The 22,232-nt window shown below is 47.1% G+C and overlaps 1 protein-coding gene across 1 annotated transcript in view; it reads right to left on the reverse strand.

The window, feature by feature from the left end:
• The window catches only part of LOC140396165 (sortilin-like), a 175,135-nt gene that overhangs the window by 113,053 nt on the left and 39,850 nt on the right, over window positions 1-22,232 (reverse strand). The window contains exon 2 of the mRNA XM_072484416.1: window positions 304-366. Within this exon, the coding sequence (XP_072340517.1) occupies window positions 304-366 (63 nt within the window). The remainder of the gene's footprint in view (window positions 1-303; window positions 367-22,232) is intronic.

The raw sequence follows: 22,232 nt of genomic DNA on the forward strand, positions 1-22,232 counted from the left end.
ATCTGCATTTGCAGGAGTTGTACGTCAGAACCCATCTTGTAGCTCCAAACCCGCCCAGCATTCCCTGAAAACACAGCTTCCCTACCAGAAGAGTGGGATCATGGAATCCCTCCTACTTGCCTAATAGTGGGCGCTAGCTTCATCGTGAAAACAGCTTTCAGTTTTGCGTCAGTGCAAAATGGATGTTTCCCAAAAACAAGCACATTATTAAACGACTGACTTTATAAATGATAAAAAGCTTGCCACATTTTGTAAGGGAAGCAACAGAAATACTGTGACACATAGATCAAAATATTAACTTACCCCTGTTCCATCTCCAACCCAAGCCAATGTTACGGTAGAACCATCATCATCCACAAATGTGTACTGAAATGCAAAATAAAAGTTGTGGACATTTATCAGCTTTTAGTGTGGTCTCTGATGACCTGAATTAACATGAAATGTTAATTTTGTTAATCACCCCATTCATGCTGCATGAGCCAAGTGTTTCCAGCATTTTCTGTTTTTATTTCAAAACTTTTAATCCACAATAGATAGCAATAAAAAAGCATTATTAAAAAAAGCTGGTTCTCTTAATTAATTGTACAAATGGTAAGGGTCTTCCCGTTTATTCACTTATTTCCCCGTTCTTTTATTTTTGACGTTACATTTTGAATCCATGGATGATTTATGGACATGTGAATTTAAGGCAATCTGTATCTTTAATTCAAGCAGAAGAAAGCAGGGACCTGTGCCTCTAATTCAAGCAGAGGATTTCAACAGCAGGAGAGATCTCTTTGTTAATCTATGCTGGTTCAAACCGGAGCTGTAGACTGACCGGCACAATGGCAGAGATGACTGGGACTTGATTTGATTGATTTGTTTGATGGGCAATGAATTGGCTCAAAAGGCTGTGCAGCCTGGTAACAGGTATACTATTGGATATTATTCCATTGGAAGACTTTTCATAGTCCCGAGGTTCCAGTTTGGTTTCAGTTTTGATTCTGGTAGCCTGATGAAGGTATCTAACTAATTCTCTCCAAAAAAGATCCAACTAATCGTGGGCAGCACAGTAGTTAGCACAGTGGTTAGCACAGTTGCTTCCCAGCTCCAGGATCCCAGGTTCGATTCCCAGCTTGGGTCACTGTCTGTCTGGAGTCTGCGTGTTCTCCCCGTGTCTGCGTGGGTTTCCTCCGAGTGCTCCGGTTTCCTCCCGCAGTCCAAAGATGTGCAGGTGAATTGGCCATGCTGAATTGTCCTTAGTGTCCAAAAAGGTTGGGTGGGGTTACTGCATTACAGGGATATGGTGGAGGTGTGGGCTTAGTTAGGGTGCTCTTTCCAAGGGCTGGTGCAGACTCGATGGGCCGAATGGCCTCCTTCTACACTGTAAATTCTATGGTCTATGATCAAATTTTCTCCAAGAGGCCACTGTGAAGGCTGATTTTCTCTCCAGCAAGACTGAGTATCGTTCTCTTGAGACTGTAGAGGCCTGAAGTCAAACCAGAAGCTGGAATAAAAGTTTGATGTGACATAAGGTTCCTATACAGAAAGATAGAGGCTTGAATGTGAACCTTGAGCCGAAGGCCCAGTTTGATGAGAAATAAAGTATCTCTTCAGAAAGCCTGCTGCCTGTGAGTACTGCATTTTCTAATCTGCGAGGACCCGGAATGAATTACTCTACAAAGAAGACCATTACCAGCGGCAAATCAGATACTTTAACCAGCTGGGTGCTGTTGGGCAAGTGAGGAAAAGAACCACCATCTGAAGCAAAGTCTATCTTTTGACCTTCACCCTTATTATTTTACCCCTTTCCATCCCTCTGTGTTTGTCTGTCTTGTGTGTGTGGGTAGAGGATGGGACAGTTGAAGGGGGTAAGTAGGTTTTAGCTTTTGCTATCCAGTTGTATTTACTGCATATTTCACGATATTTCTTGGTATAAATGCACAATCGTGTTTAAACTTACACACCTGGTGACAGTAATTTTTTGGCAGCCAAGGGCCAAAGACTGCGGGAGTTTTTGTATGAATTATTGGTTAATTCAATTGGGTTGTGACACTGGGACAGTGGGGCTGGAATTGATAGTGCACTTGTCCAGGGTATCATAACAAATTGAAGTATGCAAATAACAGCTCTGAACTTCTGGCTTTTGAAGATAGCCCAGGTTTGTCAACTAATCACAATATGGTTAAAACTGTAACACTGCCTATTTTGTTCAACAGAAATATACTTAACTCCCAAGCTAACCAATATTTAAAAAGGTTGGGTAACATATATGGATAAAACCAAGCTGGAAAAAGATAAGTAAATACCACACAAATGGTTGGTTAGACAAGGCCTGATATGAATTATTACGCTATTTTAATTCTACCCTTCACTCTCTTGTTTTTTGAAATACTGTCCCATCTCAAACCTTACTATTCTATCCAAAGTCATGAATGTTGTGTTCATTCTCAGATCTTTGCCAATCTCTCCTATAACTCCTACCACAGCACTACAAAAGTTCTAATCAAAGGCATAAATGACATCTTCATGATGCACTATTTATACCAATCTTCTCGACCAACCTGTAGCCTTTACAAGCTATCTTTCTCCAACATCTCTTTTGTGGTTCCAGCTGAGTGGGACTCTTCTTGCTTGGTTCCATTCTTACCAGGCTGTTTGGCAAATCCAATGAGACCCATGCAGACACGGAATGTGCAAACTCCACACGGACAGTGACCCGGGATCAACCCCGGGTCCTTGGCGCCATGAGGCAGCAGCGCTAGCCACTGTGCCACCCAATATCTTAGTTGACTTCATGATTTCAATGTCCTTCTCAACGGTTTTCTACTTTTCCACTGTCTATAAAGTTTTTAAATTTAGAGTGTCCAATTCATTTTTTCCAATTAAGGGGCAATTTAGTGTGGCCAATCCACCTACCCTGCCCGTCTTTGGGGTGTGGGGGCGAAACCCATGCAAACACGGGGAGAATGTGCAAACAACTCCACACAATCACCCAGAGCTGGGATCGAACCTGTGACCTCGGCGCCGTGATAAACTTTATAGCTATCACTGCGCCACCGTGCTGCCCTCACTATAAAGTTTATCACATCCAAAGTGTTGCCGTCTGCATTCTAAGTCACATCAAGTCTCATTCACCCATCACCTCTAATCTTGATGACTGACATTGGCTCTTGAGTCTTTCAATGTCTCAAGTTTAAAGTCCTCTTGATCTCTTGACCCTTTTCCAAAAAGGTCCCAACCTTCCTGCCTGGCACCCATGTCAGCAGATATTGTTAACTATTCTCTCGCCTTCAAATCTGACATCATCACCATTCTCCTAAAGGAAAGCCAGCCTTATTCCTCAGTCCTTGCAAACCAGCATCTCCACTTGTTCTCAACAGCCCTTGAATGTGTTGCATTGTTCATTCATACCCAGTTTTCTCAAAATTCTTTGTCTGAATCCTTCCAATCAGGTTTCTGCCCTGCTACAGTACTGACATAGCTCTTACCAAATTCACAAATGACATCCTATGTGACTGTGACAAAGGTAAACCTTTTCACCATGTCATTCTCGGCCTGTTTGCAGCCTTTGACACAGTTGTCCCCGTCATCCTCCTCCATCGTAGTTCAGCTAACTGCGACAGCACTCAACTACTTTCATTCCGACCTACTTGCATCCAGAATCATAACAGTTTCTCTTTTCATTCCCACAGTTACCTCTGGTGACCCCCAAGGACCTATCCTTTCCCATCTACATGCTGCTCCTGGTCAACATCATCCAAGAACACGACGTCAATTTCCACATTTATGCCGGTGATCCCAGGCTCTACCCCATCACCACCTCTCTCGTCATCTCCACTTGTTGCTTACATATCTGGTTGCTGATTGGACATCCAGTACTAGATAAGCAGACATTTCATCCAATTAAATATTGGGAAGACTGACGTCTTCACTCCCCACCAAAAATTCCCTTTTCACCTACTCCCTATCCCTTTCCCTGGCAACTCCTCTGTGGCTGAACCAGACTGTTCACAATCTTTACGTCGTGACCCAGAGATGGGCTTTTCGCCACAAATCCGCAATGCCACAAAGACCTCCTTTTTCCACCTCTGTGACATTACCTGTCCCCTCCCTGCCTCAGCCTCCTGTCCACATCATCACCTCCCAACTTGGCCATTCCAATGCACTTCTGGCTTGACTTCAATATTCTACCCAAAAGTTAGATCATCCAAAGCCTTTATCCTAACTCGTACCAAACCCCGTTCACCTATTATGTTCGCTGGCTTACATTGGCTTCCGGTTAAACATAATCTTGATCTGAAAATTCTCATCCTTGCTTCTAAATCTTTCCTCACTATCTCTATAATCACCTCCACTCTCAATTCTCCGAGGCATTGACGCTCATCTAATCCTGGCTTCTTGAACATCACCGATTTTGAGCACCTTCTGGTATGGGCAGGAGGGAGGGAAACTGAACTTCTTTAATCCTCTCCCCATCTATTCATAAGCAGCGGTGTTTCTGGATTATTTTTAAAGTGGGGTGTGGTGAGTCCCCCCAAACCCTCAGTTTGTGAGATCCAACTTAATAACGACGCATAGCAAAATCATGTCACCCACACAACTTCCTGAAATGTTCAGATGCTGAAGGTATTAGGGCAGGTGGATACAGTGGTTAAGAAGGCCTTCGAAGCATAGAGTTTAAGAGCAGGGACTTCATGCTAGAACTGTATAAAATGTTGGTTAGGCCACAGCTAGAGTATTGTTTGCAGTTCTGGAAGGGTGCAGAGATTTACCAGGATGTTGCCTGGGCTGGAGAGTTTTAGCTATGAAGGGCGAGTGGATAGACTGGGGTTGTTTTCCTTGGAGCAGAGGAGGCTGAGGGGGGTGGGGGGCGGGGGGGACATGATTGAGATGTATAGAATTATGAGGGGCATAGATGGAGTAGGCAGGAAGAAACTTTTCCCTTTGCAGGAGGGATCAATGACCTGGGGGCACAGATTTAAGGTAAGGGGCTAAAAGGTTTAGAGGGGAAGTGAGGAAACCACATGAGGGTTTGGAACTCACTCCCTGAAAAGGTGGTGGAGGCAGAGACCCTCATAACATTTAAGAAGTAATTAGATGTGCACTTGCAATGCCAAGGCATACAAGGAAATGGGCTAAGTGCTGAAAAATGGATTTAGAATAATCAGGTGGTTGTTTTAAAAAATATATATATTTTATTAAAGTTTTCAAACACAAATTTTTCCCTTACAAATCAACAAAAATGGTAGCATGATACCTGCGATATAACATTGTTTAAATAATATAGTAAACTAACCAAATAACACAAAGTAATGCTCCCCTCTCCCCATCTAGAACACAAACAATTTACCCCCTCCCCCCTCCCCCCCTGGGCTGCTGCTGCTGGCTATCTATCTTCCCCCTAACGTTCTGCTAGATAGTCGAGGAACGGTTGCCACCGCCTGTGAACCCTTGAGCCGATCCTCTCAGCGCAAACTTCATCCGCTCCAGTTTTATGAACCCCGCCATATCGTTTATCCAGGTCTCCAGGCCGGGGGGTTTCGCTTCCTTCCACATAAGTAAAATCCTACGCCGGGCTACTAGGGACGCAAAGGCCACAACATCGGCCTCTTTCGCCTCCTGCACTCCTGGCTCATCCGCTACTCCAAATATAGCTAACCCCCAGCCTGGCTTGACCCGGACCTTCACCACCTTCGAGATCACTCCCGTCACTCCCCTCCAATACCCCTCCAGTGCCGGACACAACCAAAACATATGTGTGTGGTTCGCCGGGCTTCCCCCGCATCTCCCACACTTGTCCTCCACTCCGAAGAACCTGCTCAACCTTGCTCCCGTTATGTGTGCTCTATGCAGCACCTTAAATTGGATCAGGCTAAGCCTGGCACACGAGGAAGAGGAATTTACCCTGCTTAGGGCATGAGCCCACAAACCCTCCTCAATCTCCTCCCCGAGCTCTTCTTCCCATTTTCCCTTCAGTTCATCCACCAGCTCCTCCCCCTCTTCTCTCATCTCCCGGTATATCTCGGACACTTTTCCGTCCCCGACCCACACCCCCGAAAGCACCCTGTCCTGGATCCCTTGTGTCGGGAGCAGCGGAAATTCCCTCACCAGTTGTCTCGTGAACGCTCTCACCTGCATATACCTAAAGGTATTTCCCAGGGGCAGCTCATACTTTTCCTCAAGCGCTCCCAAACTCGCAAACGTCCCATCTACAAATAAGTCTCCCACTCTCCTGATTCCTGCCCGTTACCAGCTCTGGAATCCTCCGTCCAGCCTCCCTGGGGCAAACCTATGGTTGTTCCTGATCGGGGACCACACCGAGGCTCCCAGCACACCCCTCTGTCACCTCCATTGCCCCCAGATACTTAATGTTGCCGCCACCACTGGGTTCGTGGTAAACTTTTTCGGGGAGTAATGGCGCCGTCACCAGCGCCTGCAAGCTCGTCCCTTTGCAGGACTTCATCTCCAACCTTTTCCACGCCGTTCCCTCTCCCTCTATCATCCATTTACGAATCATCGCCACGTTGGCGGCCCAATAGTAGTCGCCCAAATTCGGCAACGCCAGTCCCCCTCTGTCTCTGCTACGTTATAGGAACCCCCTCCTTACACTCGGGGCCTTCCCTGCCCACACGAAGCTCGTGATGCTCCTATCTATTTTTTTAAAGAAGGCCTTAGTGATCAGTATAGGGAGACATTGGAACACAAATAGGAACCTCGGGAGGACCATCATCTTAATTGCCTGCACTCTGCCCGCCAGTGACATCGGCTGCATGTCCCACCTTTTGAAATCCTCTTCCATTTGTTCCACCAGCCGTGTCAGATTGAGTCTGTGTAAGGTTCCCCAGCTCCTGGCTATCTGAATCCCCAGGTATCGGAAGTTTCTTTCCGCTCTCCTTAGCGGTAGGCCATCTATCCCTCTACTCTGGTCCCCAGGGTGTATCACAAAAAGCTCACTCTTTCCCATGTTAAGCCTATTTCCCGAGAAATCTCCAAACTCCCTCAATATCTGCATGACCTCTGTCATCCCCCCCACTGGATCCGTCACATACAGCAGTAGGTCATCCGCATAGAGTGACACTCGGTGTTCCTCTCCCCCTCTAACCACCCCTCTCCATTTTCTGGAGTCTCTCAGCGCTATGGCCAGTGGTTCAATTGCCAGCGCAAACAATAATGGCGACAGCGGGCATCCCTGTCTTGTTCCCGTGTCGTCAAAAATACTCCGACCTTTGCCGATTTGTGACCACACTTGCCGTTGGGGCCCCATAGAGGAGTTTAACCCAGCTGACAAACCCCTCCCCGAACCCGAACCTCCTCAGCACCTCCCATAGATACTCCCACTCCACCCTATCAAATGCCTTCTCTGCATCCATTGCCGCCACTATCTCTGCCTCCCCCTCTGCTGGGGGCATCATTATCACCCCTAATAGCCGTCGCACGTTGACATTCAATTGTCTCCCCTTTACGAACCCTGTCTGGTCTTCGTGCACCACCCCTGGGACACAGTCCTCCATCCTCGTTGCCAGCACCTTAGCCAGCAACTTGGCGTCCACATTTAGCAATGAGATAGGCCAAAGGATCCGCACTGCAGCGGATCTTTATCTCGCTTCAAGATTAGTGATATCGTCACCTCCGACATTGTCGGTGGTAGGGTCCCCCCTTCTCTGGCCTCATTAAAGGTTCTTACCAGCAGCAGGGCCAACAAGTCCACATATTTTCTATAGAATTCCACCGGGAACCCATCTGGTCCCGGGGCCTTCCCTGCATGCATGTTCCCCAGCCCTTTGGTCACCTCGTCCACCCCAATTGGCGCCCCCAGGCCTGCCACCTCCTGCTCCTCCACCTTCAGGAACCTTAGTTGGTCCAGAAACTGCTGCATCCCCTCTTTTCCCTCCAGGGGTTGGGACTTATATAGCCTCTCGTAAAAGGTCTCAAACACCTCATTTATCTTCCCTGCTCTCCACACCGTGGTTCCCGTTTCATCCCTAACTCCCCCTATCTCCTTCGCCGCTGTCCTCTTTCGCAGCTGGTGGGCCAACAGGCGACTCGCCTTTTCCCCATATTCATATCTCATCCCCTGTGCCTTCCTCCACTGTGCCTCTGCCCTCCCTGTGGTGAGCAGATCGAACTTCGTCTGGAGTCGTCGCCTCTCCCTGTATAGTCCTTCATCCGGGGCCTCTGCATATTTTTTATCTACCCTCAAAATCTTCCCCAGTAGTCTTTCCCTTTCTTTGCCCTCCGTTTTCCCCTTGTGAGCCCTGATGGAGATCAACTCTCCCCTGACCACCGCTTTTAGTGCTTCCCATACTACTCCTACTCGGACCTCCCCGTCGTCGTTGGCCTCCAGGTATCTTTCAATACATCCCCGCACCCTTCTGCAGACTCACTCATCCGCCAATAATCCCACATCCAGTCGCCAGAGTGGACGCTGCTCCCTCTCCTCTCCTAGTTCCAGGTCCACCCAGTGTGGGGCATGATCTGAAACAGCTATGGCTGAGTACTCAGTTCCTTCCACCCTCGAAATCAGTGACCTTCCCAAAACAAAGAAATCTATCCGGGAGTACACCTTATGGACATGGGAGAAAAAGGAGAACTCTTTTGCCATCGGTCCCCTAGACCCCCATTTATCATGGTTACTCCCCCCATATTGCTTCCGAAAGTCAGCTGACTTCAACTGACCCCAGCTTCTCCCCCTCTCTCCTTGACCCACCCCCGTATGAGGAACTCCGATCTACCTTGCGCCTATCTTCCCGCCATCCTCTTTCTGACGCGGGAACAAGAAAAAGAAACCTCGTGTTCTCGAGAGCCGTCCCGCCCCTCGTGGCGCAGCTCCCTCTGCCGCCCCACTCCCATTCCCCATCCCCTGCCTGAGTCTCTTCTTCCCCCCCACCGGCGCCCACATTTCTCAATGTCCCATCCTCCCCAATTTACATTTCTATATACATCAGCATTGTCGATTCCCCTCCAACATCAGACCCTGAGTTCTGATCCAGTTTCTCGTTTTTAATGAAGGTCCATGCTTCTTCCGCCGTTTCGAAGTAGTGATGCCTCTCCTGGTGCGTGACCCACAGTCGCGCTGGCTGCAACATCCCGAACTTAACTTTCTTCTTGTGCAGCACCTCCTTGGCTCGAGTGAAGCTTGCCCTCCTTCTCGCCACCTCCGCACTCCAATCCTGATACACTCGTACCACCGCATTCTCCCATCTACTACTCCGTACCTTCTTGGCCCATCTCAGAACCGCCTCTCTATCACTGAAGCGGTGAAATCGCACGATCATCGCCCTAGGTGGTTCTCCCGCCTTTGGTCTCATCGCAGGGACCCGATGGGCCCCTTCCATTTCCAAGGGGCCCGAGGGGGCCTCAGCTCCCATTAGCGAGCGTAGCATCGTACTCACGTAAGCCCCGCCGTCAGCTCCTTCCACTCCCTCGGGGATACCCAGTATCCGGAGGTTCTTTCTCTGTGATCTGTTTTCTAGGACTTCAATCCTTTCGATGCACTTCTTATGGAGCGCCTCGTGCGTCTGCATTATGACCGCCAGGCCCAGGATCCCGTCCTCGTTGTCAGTCACCTTCTGCTCCACCACACGGAGCTCTATCTCCTGGGTCTTTTGTGTCTCCTTAAGCCCCTCAATTGCTTGTAGCATCGGGGCCAGCACCTCCTTTTTTAGCAGCTCCACACACCGTCTTAAAAATTCATCCTGGTCCGGTCCCCATGTCGCCTGGGCTCCCTCCGCCGCCATCTTGCTCCTTTCTTCCTTCTGCCACTGCCCTCGAGGATTCTCCGAGATCTGCCCGCCGCCGCCAATATTTTTCTTTTTTGCTGGGGGGGGGGACTCCCTGTTGTCTCACCCCACACTGGGTTTTGTCCCGAAAAAATTCCCCGTTGGGGCTCTTAAAAGAGCCCGAAGGTCTGTTCGAGCTGGAGCCGCCGAAACGTGCGACTTAGCTGGTCATCGCCGCAACCGGAAGTCTGGTGGTTGTTTTTGACTGGCACATACATGATGGGCTGTAGACCTTCCCGGTGCTGTAGACCTTATGATTTCTAAGTTTTCACAATGTCTTTACTGGTTGTTCGACCAAACCAAAAGGCTTATTTTTGTACTGGAAATAATGATCGTAATGCAATTGCTAATTTAAAAATGTTTGCAAATGTGCTTTTCAGAGCCAGAAAGGAGAACTTTGTGCTTTCAGTTGAACCTGCATGACTGACTCCAATTTGTTTGTAAATTTGATTGTAAATAAAATATTAGTAATTAGCACTCTCTACATTCATCCCACGGTTGCTGGTTATGCTATATAGACTGTTCTATCTCTCTACATGCTGTAGTATGTTCCATATGCAGTAACAACACCAATGCAAAAACCGACTTTCCAAGGTACAATTCATAACCAGGCAACACCCACACAATAGGCTATCTGTATATCTGAATCATGGGATACTTTTACAAATTAAACAAACACTAAGTAAACAAACCTAAACGGTAGTTCTTAGAAACCAACCTGTGTTCATCTCTCACATTCTCCGCCTCAAGTACATGAGCAGTTAACATTGGGGCAAAAGAACATTATTGCCTGCCTGTCCCCTGCTCCAATTGTTCTGATTGAACTGAATCCTACGGTGAGTAACTACCCCCACCCCCCGCCAAAAAAGCCTGTCCAGCATCTACAAGGCACAAGTCAGGAGTGTTAAGGGAATACTCTCCATTTGCCTGGATGAGTGTAGCTCCAAAAACACTCAAGAAGCTCACCACCATCTAGGACACATTCCCCAGAGCTGCGAGTCTTTTCATGCATTTACCATCCCACTTTGACATTTTTGCCTGTTGTGAGCTATCATTCTATTTGATGTAACAACAACCCATAACCTCTAACCCTTGCCGCTGCCTATTTTTGTGTGTATTCAGTGCACTGTTTGACCTCTGTCTGCATATTTATAGTTCTCCTTGCCTCATTTTTACTGGTAATATGAATAGGAACAAAGTCTGATTGGTTCACTTCACACAACGGCACTCTATCAGCACTGCGTAAAACAGACCAGAACCAACTCTGAAAACTTCACACATTGTTCTTGATTTCATGTGAAAGCAGAGCAGCCAACATGTACATGTGGACTAAAATGCAAGTTCCATTAACATAATGATCATGAACCTACCAGATTGTTGAAACCCCATTTAGTTCACCATCCTTCAGGAAAGAAAATCTGCTGTCCTTACTCAGTCTAGCCTCCATGTCACTCCGGATTCCCACCAATGACTCTGAACTGCTCACTGAAATGGCATAGCAAGTCAATGAGTTGTAAGTGGCTCGCCACTTATCAGTTAGAGGATGGGCAATAAATGTTGCCCTTCTAAGCAATGCCCACATCCCAAGAACAAATTAAAAACTGAAATATGATCAAATCTCGAATTGAGTAAACCACTGACATTGGAATTCATTCCTGGTGCATCCAGCAGGGTAACTGGCATTTCTGAAATATTTCCATAACTGGAAAACAAGACGCAGTCAAATGGTCTCGTTGCGCCTGACTCGGTGACGCGAGAAAGCTGTTAAATCTTGCGAGAGGCTTCTCGTGAGGTCTGCGCCGCTCAGAACGCCTCGTGTGAGATCTCGCGATCTGGATCTCACCCTCTCTGGGCAAGATTAACATATTTCAGTGAGCCATTAGGCTCCCCTGCCATTAGAAGCCCCAGGCGGTCGGGCTCTGAGTCGGGTGGTACACTGGCACTTCCGCTGCCACCCATGCATATCGGCAGTGCCAGCATGGCACCTTGGAAGTGCTACCTGGGCACCCTGGCAGTCTGCCTGGGTGCCAAGTTGGCACTACCAGGGATCAGGCCCAGGGGTATTCTGCCCTTAGGGGGGCCTCTTAAGAGAGAAGTTGGGAAGTGAGGGGTTCCGGAGGGCGCACTGGGGTAACTGAGGGAGGGTCGAGAGATTGCGACTGCATGTAAAAATCGCGCTCTAATCTCTTCTTGCACTGACATCACTGCTAGAAATTAGGTAAGTGTGGCCTCAGTGGGGCGTTCCCAACTAAGGCCAGAAAATAAACGAGAGTCCCGTTGACAGTGGGTCGTTCTCAATCTCTCGGTGCAGGCGCCATGAAAAACCCTGCTGTACGTGCCCAAAACAGGACTTGATTTTTGCGTGTTACATCGGGCCCATAATTGCTCTTTTCAAGATTGAAGCATTCCTTAAGATTAAGGAGGTTTGTCAGAAATATCTCTTCAACATATAAATAAAAATTAGTTAAGAAATATTAAATTTCATGCAACTTTTCTTTAAAAATTGTCTTTTCACTTTCCTTTTGCCTTCTCCTTTTCCACAAGAGATTTTCCTTGAGGAATGCCTTTTGTGTGTCTAATATTGACTTTTACCCTCTTCCCCATACAGAGGATTGAATATTCAATAGGGGGAGATCACGTGGTGGAGCGGCTGGCTAATCATATTAAAATCCATGCAAAACCATTAAAATTGGATTTTCACCATGTGTGGGCCTGAATCTCGTGACATCATGGTAATGGCAGTGGAAAATTGGGAAGATTGTCTTTCCGGAGAGAATCATGTTTCCCAATTCTCTCTGGATTTTCCGACCATGTCGGCAATCCCAGCGGACTGCTATCTCAGGCTCAATATCAGCCCCAGAGTGACCAATATTAGATGCGACAACACCTGCTAAAGAACTCTGATTGTGCCAAGAATTACACTGAAAACTAATTAAAACTTATCGGTTGGGCTTGCAGTGTGACTCACTTACGCATGAAAGAGGTATGACAGGGCCCAGTCCATTTCAGACAGATGGAGCATGTGAACGCATTGTGCCTTTCTCAACTAAACAAAAGCTTTGGGGAGGACAGCCATTTTCTGGTTCCCCCGCCCTTGTCAACGAGGTTTCCTGTTGAACGCATCCCACATAGCTGTGAAATGCGCGGCGGGGGAGTGCCATCAGTGGGACCGCAAGATCCCACCAGCATGAACAGCCAGAAAATCTCACCCAAGTGAATGAGACATAGACACAGGCCGGGGATTTCCAGCAACCCCCACCCCGCAGAGGATGTGACGAACCACTGCCACTGGTGGGATCTTCTGGTCCTGCTGAATTGTATGAGCTTTGGCATATCCCTGCCCCGGCTCCAGGGAACTAGGAACGGTTGACTCCGGCAGGAGTGAAAGTTCCCACCAGTAGGAGTAGGCTGGAAAATCTTCCAGTTTTCTTTTGTAACTTCCAGGGCAAAGGTATAAAAAGTAAATTAACATTTTTCCCTTTTAAACACAAAAAGCTTGCTGCTGGGCTATTTAAAATTGACTCACTCACGTACAAATCTAAATCATCACGGGCAGTCGAAAAGTAACACCTTAAAATTGTCTGTGACCAAGGAAAGAAAAAACAGACATCACTTTATTACTCAATGGAGGTGGAAATACCCTCCCAGACGTGCCAAGAGGAAGCTGCAACTTGGTTGGCTTTGCAGAGTAAAAGATAGTTTATTGGAAAGCGGAACAAAGAATAGGTAAATTGAGAGAAAAAAACACAATCTCTGGTAGAAAATATTCCCAGTTGTAGGACGACACCGCGGTCCTCAATGTTAATGAGAGCTGTGCATATTATGACCACCTGAAGGTTACAATTTTATTTTTAAAAATTTTAGTTTTAAAATTACTTCATGGATCAAGAGCAACAAATTAAAAGGGTATTACTTTGTGGGATTGCAGACAGGAAATCAAGGCCAAGACATGATGTGGCTTTCAGGGGAAGAGGTTAGAGAGCAGTCACTAGATAAATGGACCCAGGAGCAGTTGTAATTTTGCTCCAATTTTAAAGCGATACACGTTCCCCTTGTTTTATTGATTTTATTTTGGGTGGCACGGAAGGAATTCATACAGCCCATCGGTTCTGCATCATTCTCGCAAACAGAAATTCAACTGGTTCTTTTCTCCGACACCCATGCAATTGATTATTCCTTTTGAAGCTGCTAATCTGTATCCACCACGAGCAGGCAATGCATTCTAAAACCCGACCACGAGTTGCACAGAAAGGTTTTCCTTGTGCCACTTCTGGTTCTTTTGCCAATCACCTTAAACCTGTACCCCCTGGTGACCAAACCTTCAGCCAGTGGAAAGTTTCTCTTTCTTCGCTATCTAATTTAAAACAGCCCTAAACAGATCCCGGTCCCTCCTCCTTGCACCTCGCACTGCTTTAAAATAAACCATTCAGCATATATTAGCTCTCCTCATTCTTCCTACCATTAAATATCAAATGTTTATGGACTGAATTTCATCTGCTATGTGTCCACTCATCCATCAGTTTATGTCCTTGCGGTCTATGTTTACCTACTTCACTGCTTACTACAATCGCAAGTTTAATTTTAGCTGCAAATTTCTAACTGGCGCCCATACCTCCAAGTCCAATTAATTAATGTACATAAAAAACAGCAATGTTCAATTTAAGGCCATGATGAATGGGGAGTATTCTGAAAGAGGGTTAATTGGTTTACTGATTATGAGGTCATTAGGTTTCAAGAAATGCCCATGTGACCCAAGGTTGCCATGGGAATGAAATCATAAATAGAAAGTTAATTGCAGTGGTGTTGGATGTCAGTCTATGTGGTGACAGGCAGTTCAGACAAATTGGGAATTCATTATTGAGGAAGTAAGCAAGGCTTGCTCCCTGAATGGAAGTTTTCGGTTTGGCAGTTTCAAACAGATCCTTGTGTTGAAGAGGTCTCTGAGAAGAGAGCAGAGACTGTGTTCCTGCATTTGGAAAGGACAGAAAACTGAAGATAGAAAAAGCAAGGATTGTTGATTTGACAAGAACTTTACTGCTGTTTCAGTGTTGCCAGAGTCCAGCAGACTGATTAAATGAATCGGAGAAGAGAGTCTCTGGGGATTATGTTTCATCAGAGTCACACAGAGAGGATTTGTAGATGTGGCCCTGTTGCTGTGAACCATGACCAGGCACTTTGGACAGAATACGGTTGCTGATGAATGTGACTCGAGGACCAGAATGATTGCGTGGGAAATGAGCAATACAACATAGTGGAAGCTGAGTTAGGGAGACTGGGAAATTGCACATAATGCAACAGTTGAGCAGGAAGCAATGTTATATGAGGTGTATCTTTGCTTTATTGATTAGTTGAAGTAAATTTATCTTTTTATTTGAAATATCCTTCACCTGTTAATTGTTTGAGTTATAGGGTTACCTCAGTTGGTTGGACGCCTGGTTCATGATGTAGAACGATGCCAACTGCGTGGGTTCGATTCTTGTACTGGCTGAGGTTATTCATGAAGGCACCACCTTCTCAACCTTGCCCCTCACCTGAGGTGTGATGACTCTCAAGTTAAATCGCCACCAGTCATCCCTCAAAAGGAGAGAACAGCCTATGGTCCTCCAGGACTGTGGCGACATTTACACTTAATGTTTGAGTTGTATTAATTTTAGTTTTGGTTTGTTACAGTAAAATTTTAAAAAGTTAAAACGTAGCCATTGGTTTTATTTCCATTGGCATCATGAGGACACCTTTCTTTTCAAGTTATTGGTCTCCACGGCGATCAAAACAAATTGGGGGCTCATCCAGGATCTCAAAGTTGAGACAGGAGAACTGATACACTGAAATTTCCCAGAATGTAAACCAACACGATTTCTCATTTCCTTTCTCTGTATTTGCCAAATTGTATCACCTTGCACTCAATAAGACAAACACAAGAATGCCACAGTTCAAACAATCACAACAACATTTAGTGCTACATGAGAGAAGAGCGCTGATAGGTTGTCAAGTCGACTTTGATTTATCAGTACAACGGTTCGGCCAAAGCAATTGTCAATGGAGTTCAGGGCACTAGTCAGCTGACCAACAGCTTAACAGTGTAATAGAGGAACAGTAATTGTTGCCTTTTAAAACATTTAAAAAATATATATATATTTAGAGTACTCAATTATTTATTTTTTTCCAATTAAGGGGCAATTTAGCGTGGCCAATCCACCTAACCTGCACATCTTTAGGTTGTGGGGGTGAAACCCACGCAGACACAGGGAGAATGTGCAAACTCCACACGGACAGTGACGTAGGCCGGGATTCGAACCCGGTTCCTCAGCGCCGTAGGCAGCAATGCTAACCACTGTGCCACGTGTCGCCCTCAATTGTTGCCTTTTTTGAAAGAGAGCAAATGGGCTGGACAACATTCATCACAGAAAGTCAACTGGTCAACACCTTTTCATGTGTCAGTGACTGGCACGGGTGTGCAGCACCTATAATCACAGAATATTGCAACCACAACATAAATAGGAATGCCATTAGCTAATGAAACCTTGTAGTCTTTTTTAAATATTGGAATGAGATAAGAGGCCTCCAGTAAAGTAAGATGGGAAAATACATCGGCCCAGTTTTGTGTGTCCTACTTTGTGAAGAAGGTCAAGGTCATCATAGATTATCATAGAATTTACAGTGCAGAAGGAGGCCATTCGGCCCATCGAGTCTGCACCGGCTCTTGGAAAGAGCACCCTACCCAAGGTCCACACCTCCACCCTATCCCCATAACCCAGTAACCCCACCCTACACTAAGGGCAATTTTGGACACTATGGGCAATTTAGCATGGCCAATCCACCTAACCCGCACATCTTTGGACTGTGGGAGGAAACCGGAGCACCCGGAGGAAACCCACGCACACACGGGGAGGATGTGCAGACTCCGCACAGACAGTGACCCAAGCCGGAATCGAACCTGGGACCCTGGAGCTGTGAAGCATTTGTGCTATCCACAATGCTACCGTGCTGCCCCATGAAGAGGGTAAAGAGGGTAAAGTAATTTAACAATCACACCAAGGATGAGGGGCTTAGGGGTGAATTTTTAATGAAACACACCATGCCGAGGCACAGGGCCTCAACATGGGGGGGGGGGGGGGGGGGGGGCGGGGGGGGGTTGGATACCGCCGGTCACCCTGTTGTACAGTCGGACCCAGTGTTGGAACGCAGTCAGCAAAGCTGGAGTGCAAATCAACATGACCAGGCAGTTAGCATCCAATCAGAGGCTGATGCCCCACCCTCTAACTTATTCCTGATTCTCCCTTTCTCTCCACCCTGACCCTCCCTGCTTTTTCAACAGCATAAAACCGAACACATTTCTACCCCTCTTCAGTTCCAAAGAAGGGTCATATTGGACATGAAACGTTGACAGGATTCTTCGCTCTCTTCCGTAGCGGGACCCATTCTGAACAGAGAATCTGGCTCTCCAGCCAAAGCCCCAGCGGCGGACAATCCCAGCCAAGAACGAGGACAGAATGTTTCTGCCATTAACTCTTCGGGTGCAAGGACAGAAAACAGCGAGTTGTGGTAAACGGTTATTTTTAAAACAGGAGGATGGCAGAGTGGAGTTCCCCAAGGTATAGTACTACAAACACTGTTCATTATCTGACTTGGATATTAGAATGCAAAGTAAAATTTCAGCATTTGCCAATGATACTGTTATAAACCTCAGGGAGGTCACAAAATCAGGACAATCAGATTCCAGTTGACCTCTTCGGAATAGAAGTTCCCCATGTAACATGCGGGCGGGTTTCCATCTTAACGAAGAGCTCAGCTCTCTCGTATAAAAACTCCAGCCTGGGAGCAGGTCAGGGAGGAGGCCCTTCAGGGAGTGGAGAATGTAACATTGTGAATAAACAGAATCTTTGTTTTCTACCTGGCTGATCCAAGTGTGCTGCTTTAGCGGACTCCACACTGGCGACGAGGATGAGATGAAGAAACAGACCTCAGGGTCTTGGAAACGTGGCCTGCGCGGTTCTTCTTTTGTTATAGGATGACGCCAAACGCCACGACAGAGGTCGCTGTGGCTGAATTAATGATGCAAAAAGTTTAGTCCTCCTGGACAATGCAGAGAAAATCCGCAGTAGCCAGGATCGAGCTGAAACTGACGCTGGACAACATTCACACCTTTGTGGTGGGAGACTCACTACGTCTGGAATTTTGGAGCAGGAGCCATGAGGGCACCAGGCATCATGTTGGCCCAGACGGGACAAGTCTCATATGGAGTACGAGCACAAGGACGCAAACTGAACTGGCACGTGAATCACCTGTGAGAATACAACCAAGAGACACCAGATCCGATTTCAGAGGCTTCGGACCAAAACACCCCCAGCTCGAACTGGCACCTCCGCCCCAGTCGCTGTGGTTGTTCCTGGAAGCACCTACTGTCGAGAAACTGGACTTGGATGGAGAGGACACCGAAATACCAGATGAGGATCCACTGGACACTGATTCCGAATTCGATACGGACATATTTCCACTGACTGATCAAGCATGTCCCTGACCCCGGCTGCCACGGTGCCCACAACCCCATCAAGATGCTCCCCAGGTACATGCCACTGGCCCTTGACGGCCGTTCCCAGCTAGGATGCCTAAAGAGCCAGTAGACCCGGCCGCAGACATGGACATGGACCTAGCTCCGGATAACCCTCAGGGAAGTCACAACATCAGAACAATCAGATTCCAGGTGACCTCCTCTGAATAAGAGCTCCCCAGAGGAAGCTCTCCAGTATAAAAACCCCGGCCTGGGTACAGGTTGGGAAGGAGGTCCTTCGAGGAGAGGAGAATGTAATATTGTGAATAAACAGAATCTTTGTTTTCTACATGGCTGATCTACTTGTGCTGCTTTAGTGGATTCTACACTGGCAACGAGGATGGGATGAAGAAGCAAACATCAGGTTCTTGTGAGATGTGGCTTTCACGGTTCTCATCACTTGCCATTTCAACTCACCGTCCTTCTCTCATGTCCACATATCTGTCCTTGGCCTACTGCAATATTCCAGTGAAGCCCACCACAAACTAGAGGAGCAGCGCTTCATCTTCCAATTAGGCATGTTTCAGCCTTCCAGAATGTTAAATTCAACAACTTCCAACTGTGAATTCTCTCCTCCACCTTCACCCCACTTTTATTTCAATCAATTTATTTTCATTTCTTCCATCCATCTGTTTTTTCCTCATCATTGTTTCCCCCTCCCCTGTTTCCCCCTGCCCATACCCGACCCCACTTGAGCCACCTGTTCCCTGTTCCTAGTTGTCCTTTAGCACACCACTTACCCAGGAAGAGGGGAAAACGCGCGGCCTGATGATGAAACTTAAATTACTCGGCTTCAAGACACCTCTCCCCAGCTCACTCCTGGCGAATGTCCAAGCAATTGAGTTGGATGACCTCAACGCTAGACTTATCTCCCAGAGTGAAGTGGAAAACTGCTGTGTGCTCTGCTTCACCGAGACATGGCTCACTGCGGCCATACCAGACTGCGCCATCCAACCCAAAGGTTTTTCAATCCACTGAATGGACCACACAAAGTCGAAGGGCGGGGGTGTTTGCCTCCTGATCAACACCTCCTGGTGCTCGGATGTGGTGTCCCTAGCGTGCCATTGCTCCCAGACCTAGAATACCTTCTACTTTCTACCTCCCACCTGATTTCACCTCTCTACTCATCACAGCAGTCTACATCCCACTCCAGGCGGAATTGAAGAAAGCACTTGACGAACTACATTCCACCATCAACAACCAAGAAACAAATAACCCCGAACCCTGACAATCGTGGCTGGAGACTTCAACCAGGCCAATCTCAGGAAGGTCCTACCCAAACTCCATTAACATATCTCCTGCTCCACCAGAGGTGCAAACACCCTGGACCACTGCTACATGAGCATCAAAGGAGCCTACCGCTCCATTCCCTGACATCACTTTGGCAAATCCGACCACAAGTCGGTATTCCTACTTCCGGCTTACAAATAGCAGGTGAAATATATGGTGCTGGAGCATCCCTAGCTGATGATCTGAATAAGTTCTATACCCGCTTTGAGCAGTCAGCCAATGTATCAGTGCCACCCACCCCAACAGCACTGGATACACCTATACCCACTATTACAGCCTCAGAGGTAAGAGCTGCCTTCTTGAAAGTGAATCCGTGGAAAGCGATGGGCCCGGACTGAGTCCCTGGGATAGCACTCAGAGCCTGCGCAGACCAGCTGGCAAGTGTATTCGCAGATATCTTCACCACCTCACTCCTCCGCTCCGAGGTCCCCACCTCCTTCAAGAAGACCACCATAATACCAGTACCAAAGAAAAACAAGGTAGCCTGCCTCAACGACTACCGACCAGTGGTCCTGACGTCTGTTATCATGAAATGCTTTGAGCGGCTAGTCATGAGACGGATCACTGCCAGCCTCCCAGATGGTCTCGATCCACTGCAGTTTGCCTATCGCTGCAACCGGTCCACAGCAGATGCCATCTCCCTAGCTCTACAATCAACACTCGAACACCTCGATAACAAGGACACCTATGTAAGACTGCTGTTCATAGACTACAGCTCTGCCTTCAACACCATTATCCTAACAAGACTAATAACCAAACTCCGCAATCTTGGACTTGACCCCTCCCTGTGCAGCTGGATCCTCGACTTCCTCATCAACAGACCGCAATCTGTCAGGAGAGGCACCAACACCTCCTCCACAATAGTCCACAACACCGGAGCCCCGCAAGGATGTGTGCTCAGTCCTCTACTGTACTCCCTATATACACATGACGATGTGGCAAGATTTAACTCCAACTCAATCTTTACGTTTGTGGATGATACAACTGTGGTGGGCCGTATCTCAAACAACGACGAATCAGACTACAGAAGGGAGATAAATCACTTGGTTGCATGGTGTACCGAAAACAACCTCTCTCTAAATGTTGGAAAGACCAAGGAACTGATCATCGACTTCAGGAAGCGTAGCATGACACACACACCCGTCTGCATCAATGGCTCCGAAGTGGAGATGGTCGATAGCTTTAAGTTTCTATGGGGTCACCATCACCAACAGTCTGTCCTGGCCCACTCACGTTAATGCAACAATCAAGAAAGTCCAACAACGTCTCTACTTCCTACGGAAGCTAAAGAAATTTGGCATGACTGCATCAACTCTCACAAACTTCTACAGATTTGCGATAGAGAGCACCTTATCTGGCTGAATCACAGCCCGGGTATGACAACTGCTCGGTCCAACGCATCACACAAGCTTGCCACCCCCCGTATACACCTCCCGCTGCCTCAGGAAGGCAGACAGCATTATCAGAGACCCCTCCCGCCCAGACATTGCCTTCTTCCAGACCCTTCCATCAGGCAGAAGGTACAGAAGTCTGAAGACTCGCACATCCAGACATAGGAACAGCTACAAGACTCCTCAACGACTCCCCCTCGGCCGGATCTGTTCCCTGTAATAACACTATTCACGATGCCCTATGCTGCTCTTGCTCATGTATTTGCTTTGTTTGGCCCCTTGTTCCGCACTGTAGCCAATCACTGTTTGTCGATGTACCATTTGCCAATGTACTCTGTTGATTATTCTTTTCTCTACTATGTGCGTACTGTGTCCGTTCCTTCGGCCGCAGAAAAATACTTTCACTGTACTTCATTACATGTGACAATAATCAAATCAAATCAAACCTTTGTTCTGCTGTTAACACATTCTAATCTCTATGTGCCACTATCAGAACCCTTCTCATCCTTGATCACCGCTATTTACATTCCCTTTGTCTTTCTGTCCAGGTCATCTTTGTCAATCTCCGGCTATCACTGGCCCCCTATCCAGCCTCACTGCTCCACAACCCCACCCCCCACAACAATATAAATCTGACCCTACTAGTTCTCTCTAACTTTGGCAAAGAGTCATCCAGACTAAAAATGTTAGTTCCCTTCTCTCTCCACAGATCCTGTTAGACATGGTGAGATTGTCCAGTATTTTCTACTTTTGTTTCAGATTCCAGCATCCGCGGTAATTTGTTTTTATCCAAGTTGTACTGAAGCTCTGGTTATGTCACAACTAGAGGACTGCATTCAGTTCTGGTCACCACACTTTAGGAACGATTCAAGGGTTGGGTGCAGGAGAGATTTAGCAGAATAGCTCAAGAGACAACAGATTTTAGCTACACGGTTAGATTAAAAGAAACTGAGGTTGTTCACTTTGGAGCAAAGAAGGTTGAAGGACGATTTGATAGAGGTTCACAATATTATGACAGGTTTAGATAAAGTAGGCAAAGAAAAGCAGTTCGCAACAGCTGATGGTACAAGATCTAGAGAACAAAGAACTAAGGTATTGGGAAAGAAATACTAGGGGGAATGTGAGCAAGAGCTTTTGTTAGAATAGACGCTTGAGGGAAATAAACAAGCAGGGCTATGGAGATACAGCGAGGCAATGAGACTGCCTAGATTTCTCTACAGAGAGCTGGCATGGACTTTTTAT

Source organism: Scyliorhinus torazame, chromosome 19 (assembly GCF_047496885.1).
Source record: "Scyliorhinus torazame isolate Kashiwa2021f chromosome 19, sScyTor2.1, whole genome shotgun sequence".
Lineage (NCBI taxonomy): Eukaryota > Metazoa > Chordata > Chondrichthyes > Carcharhiniformes > Scyliorhinidae > Scyliorhinus > Scyliorhinus torazame.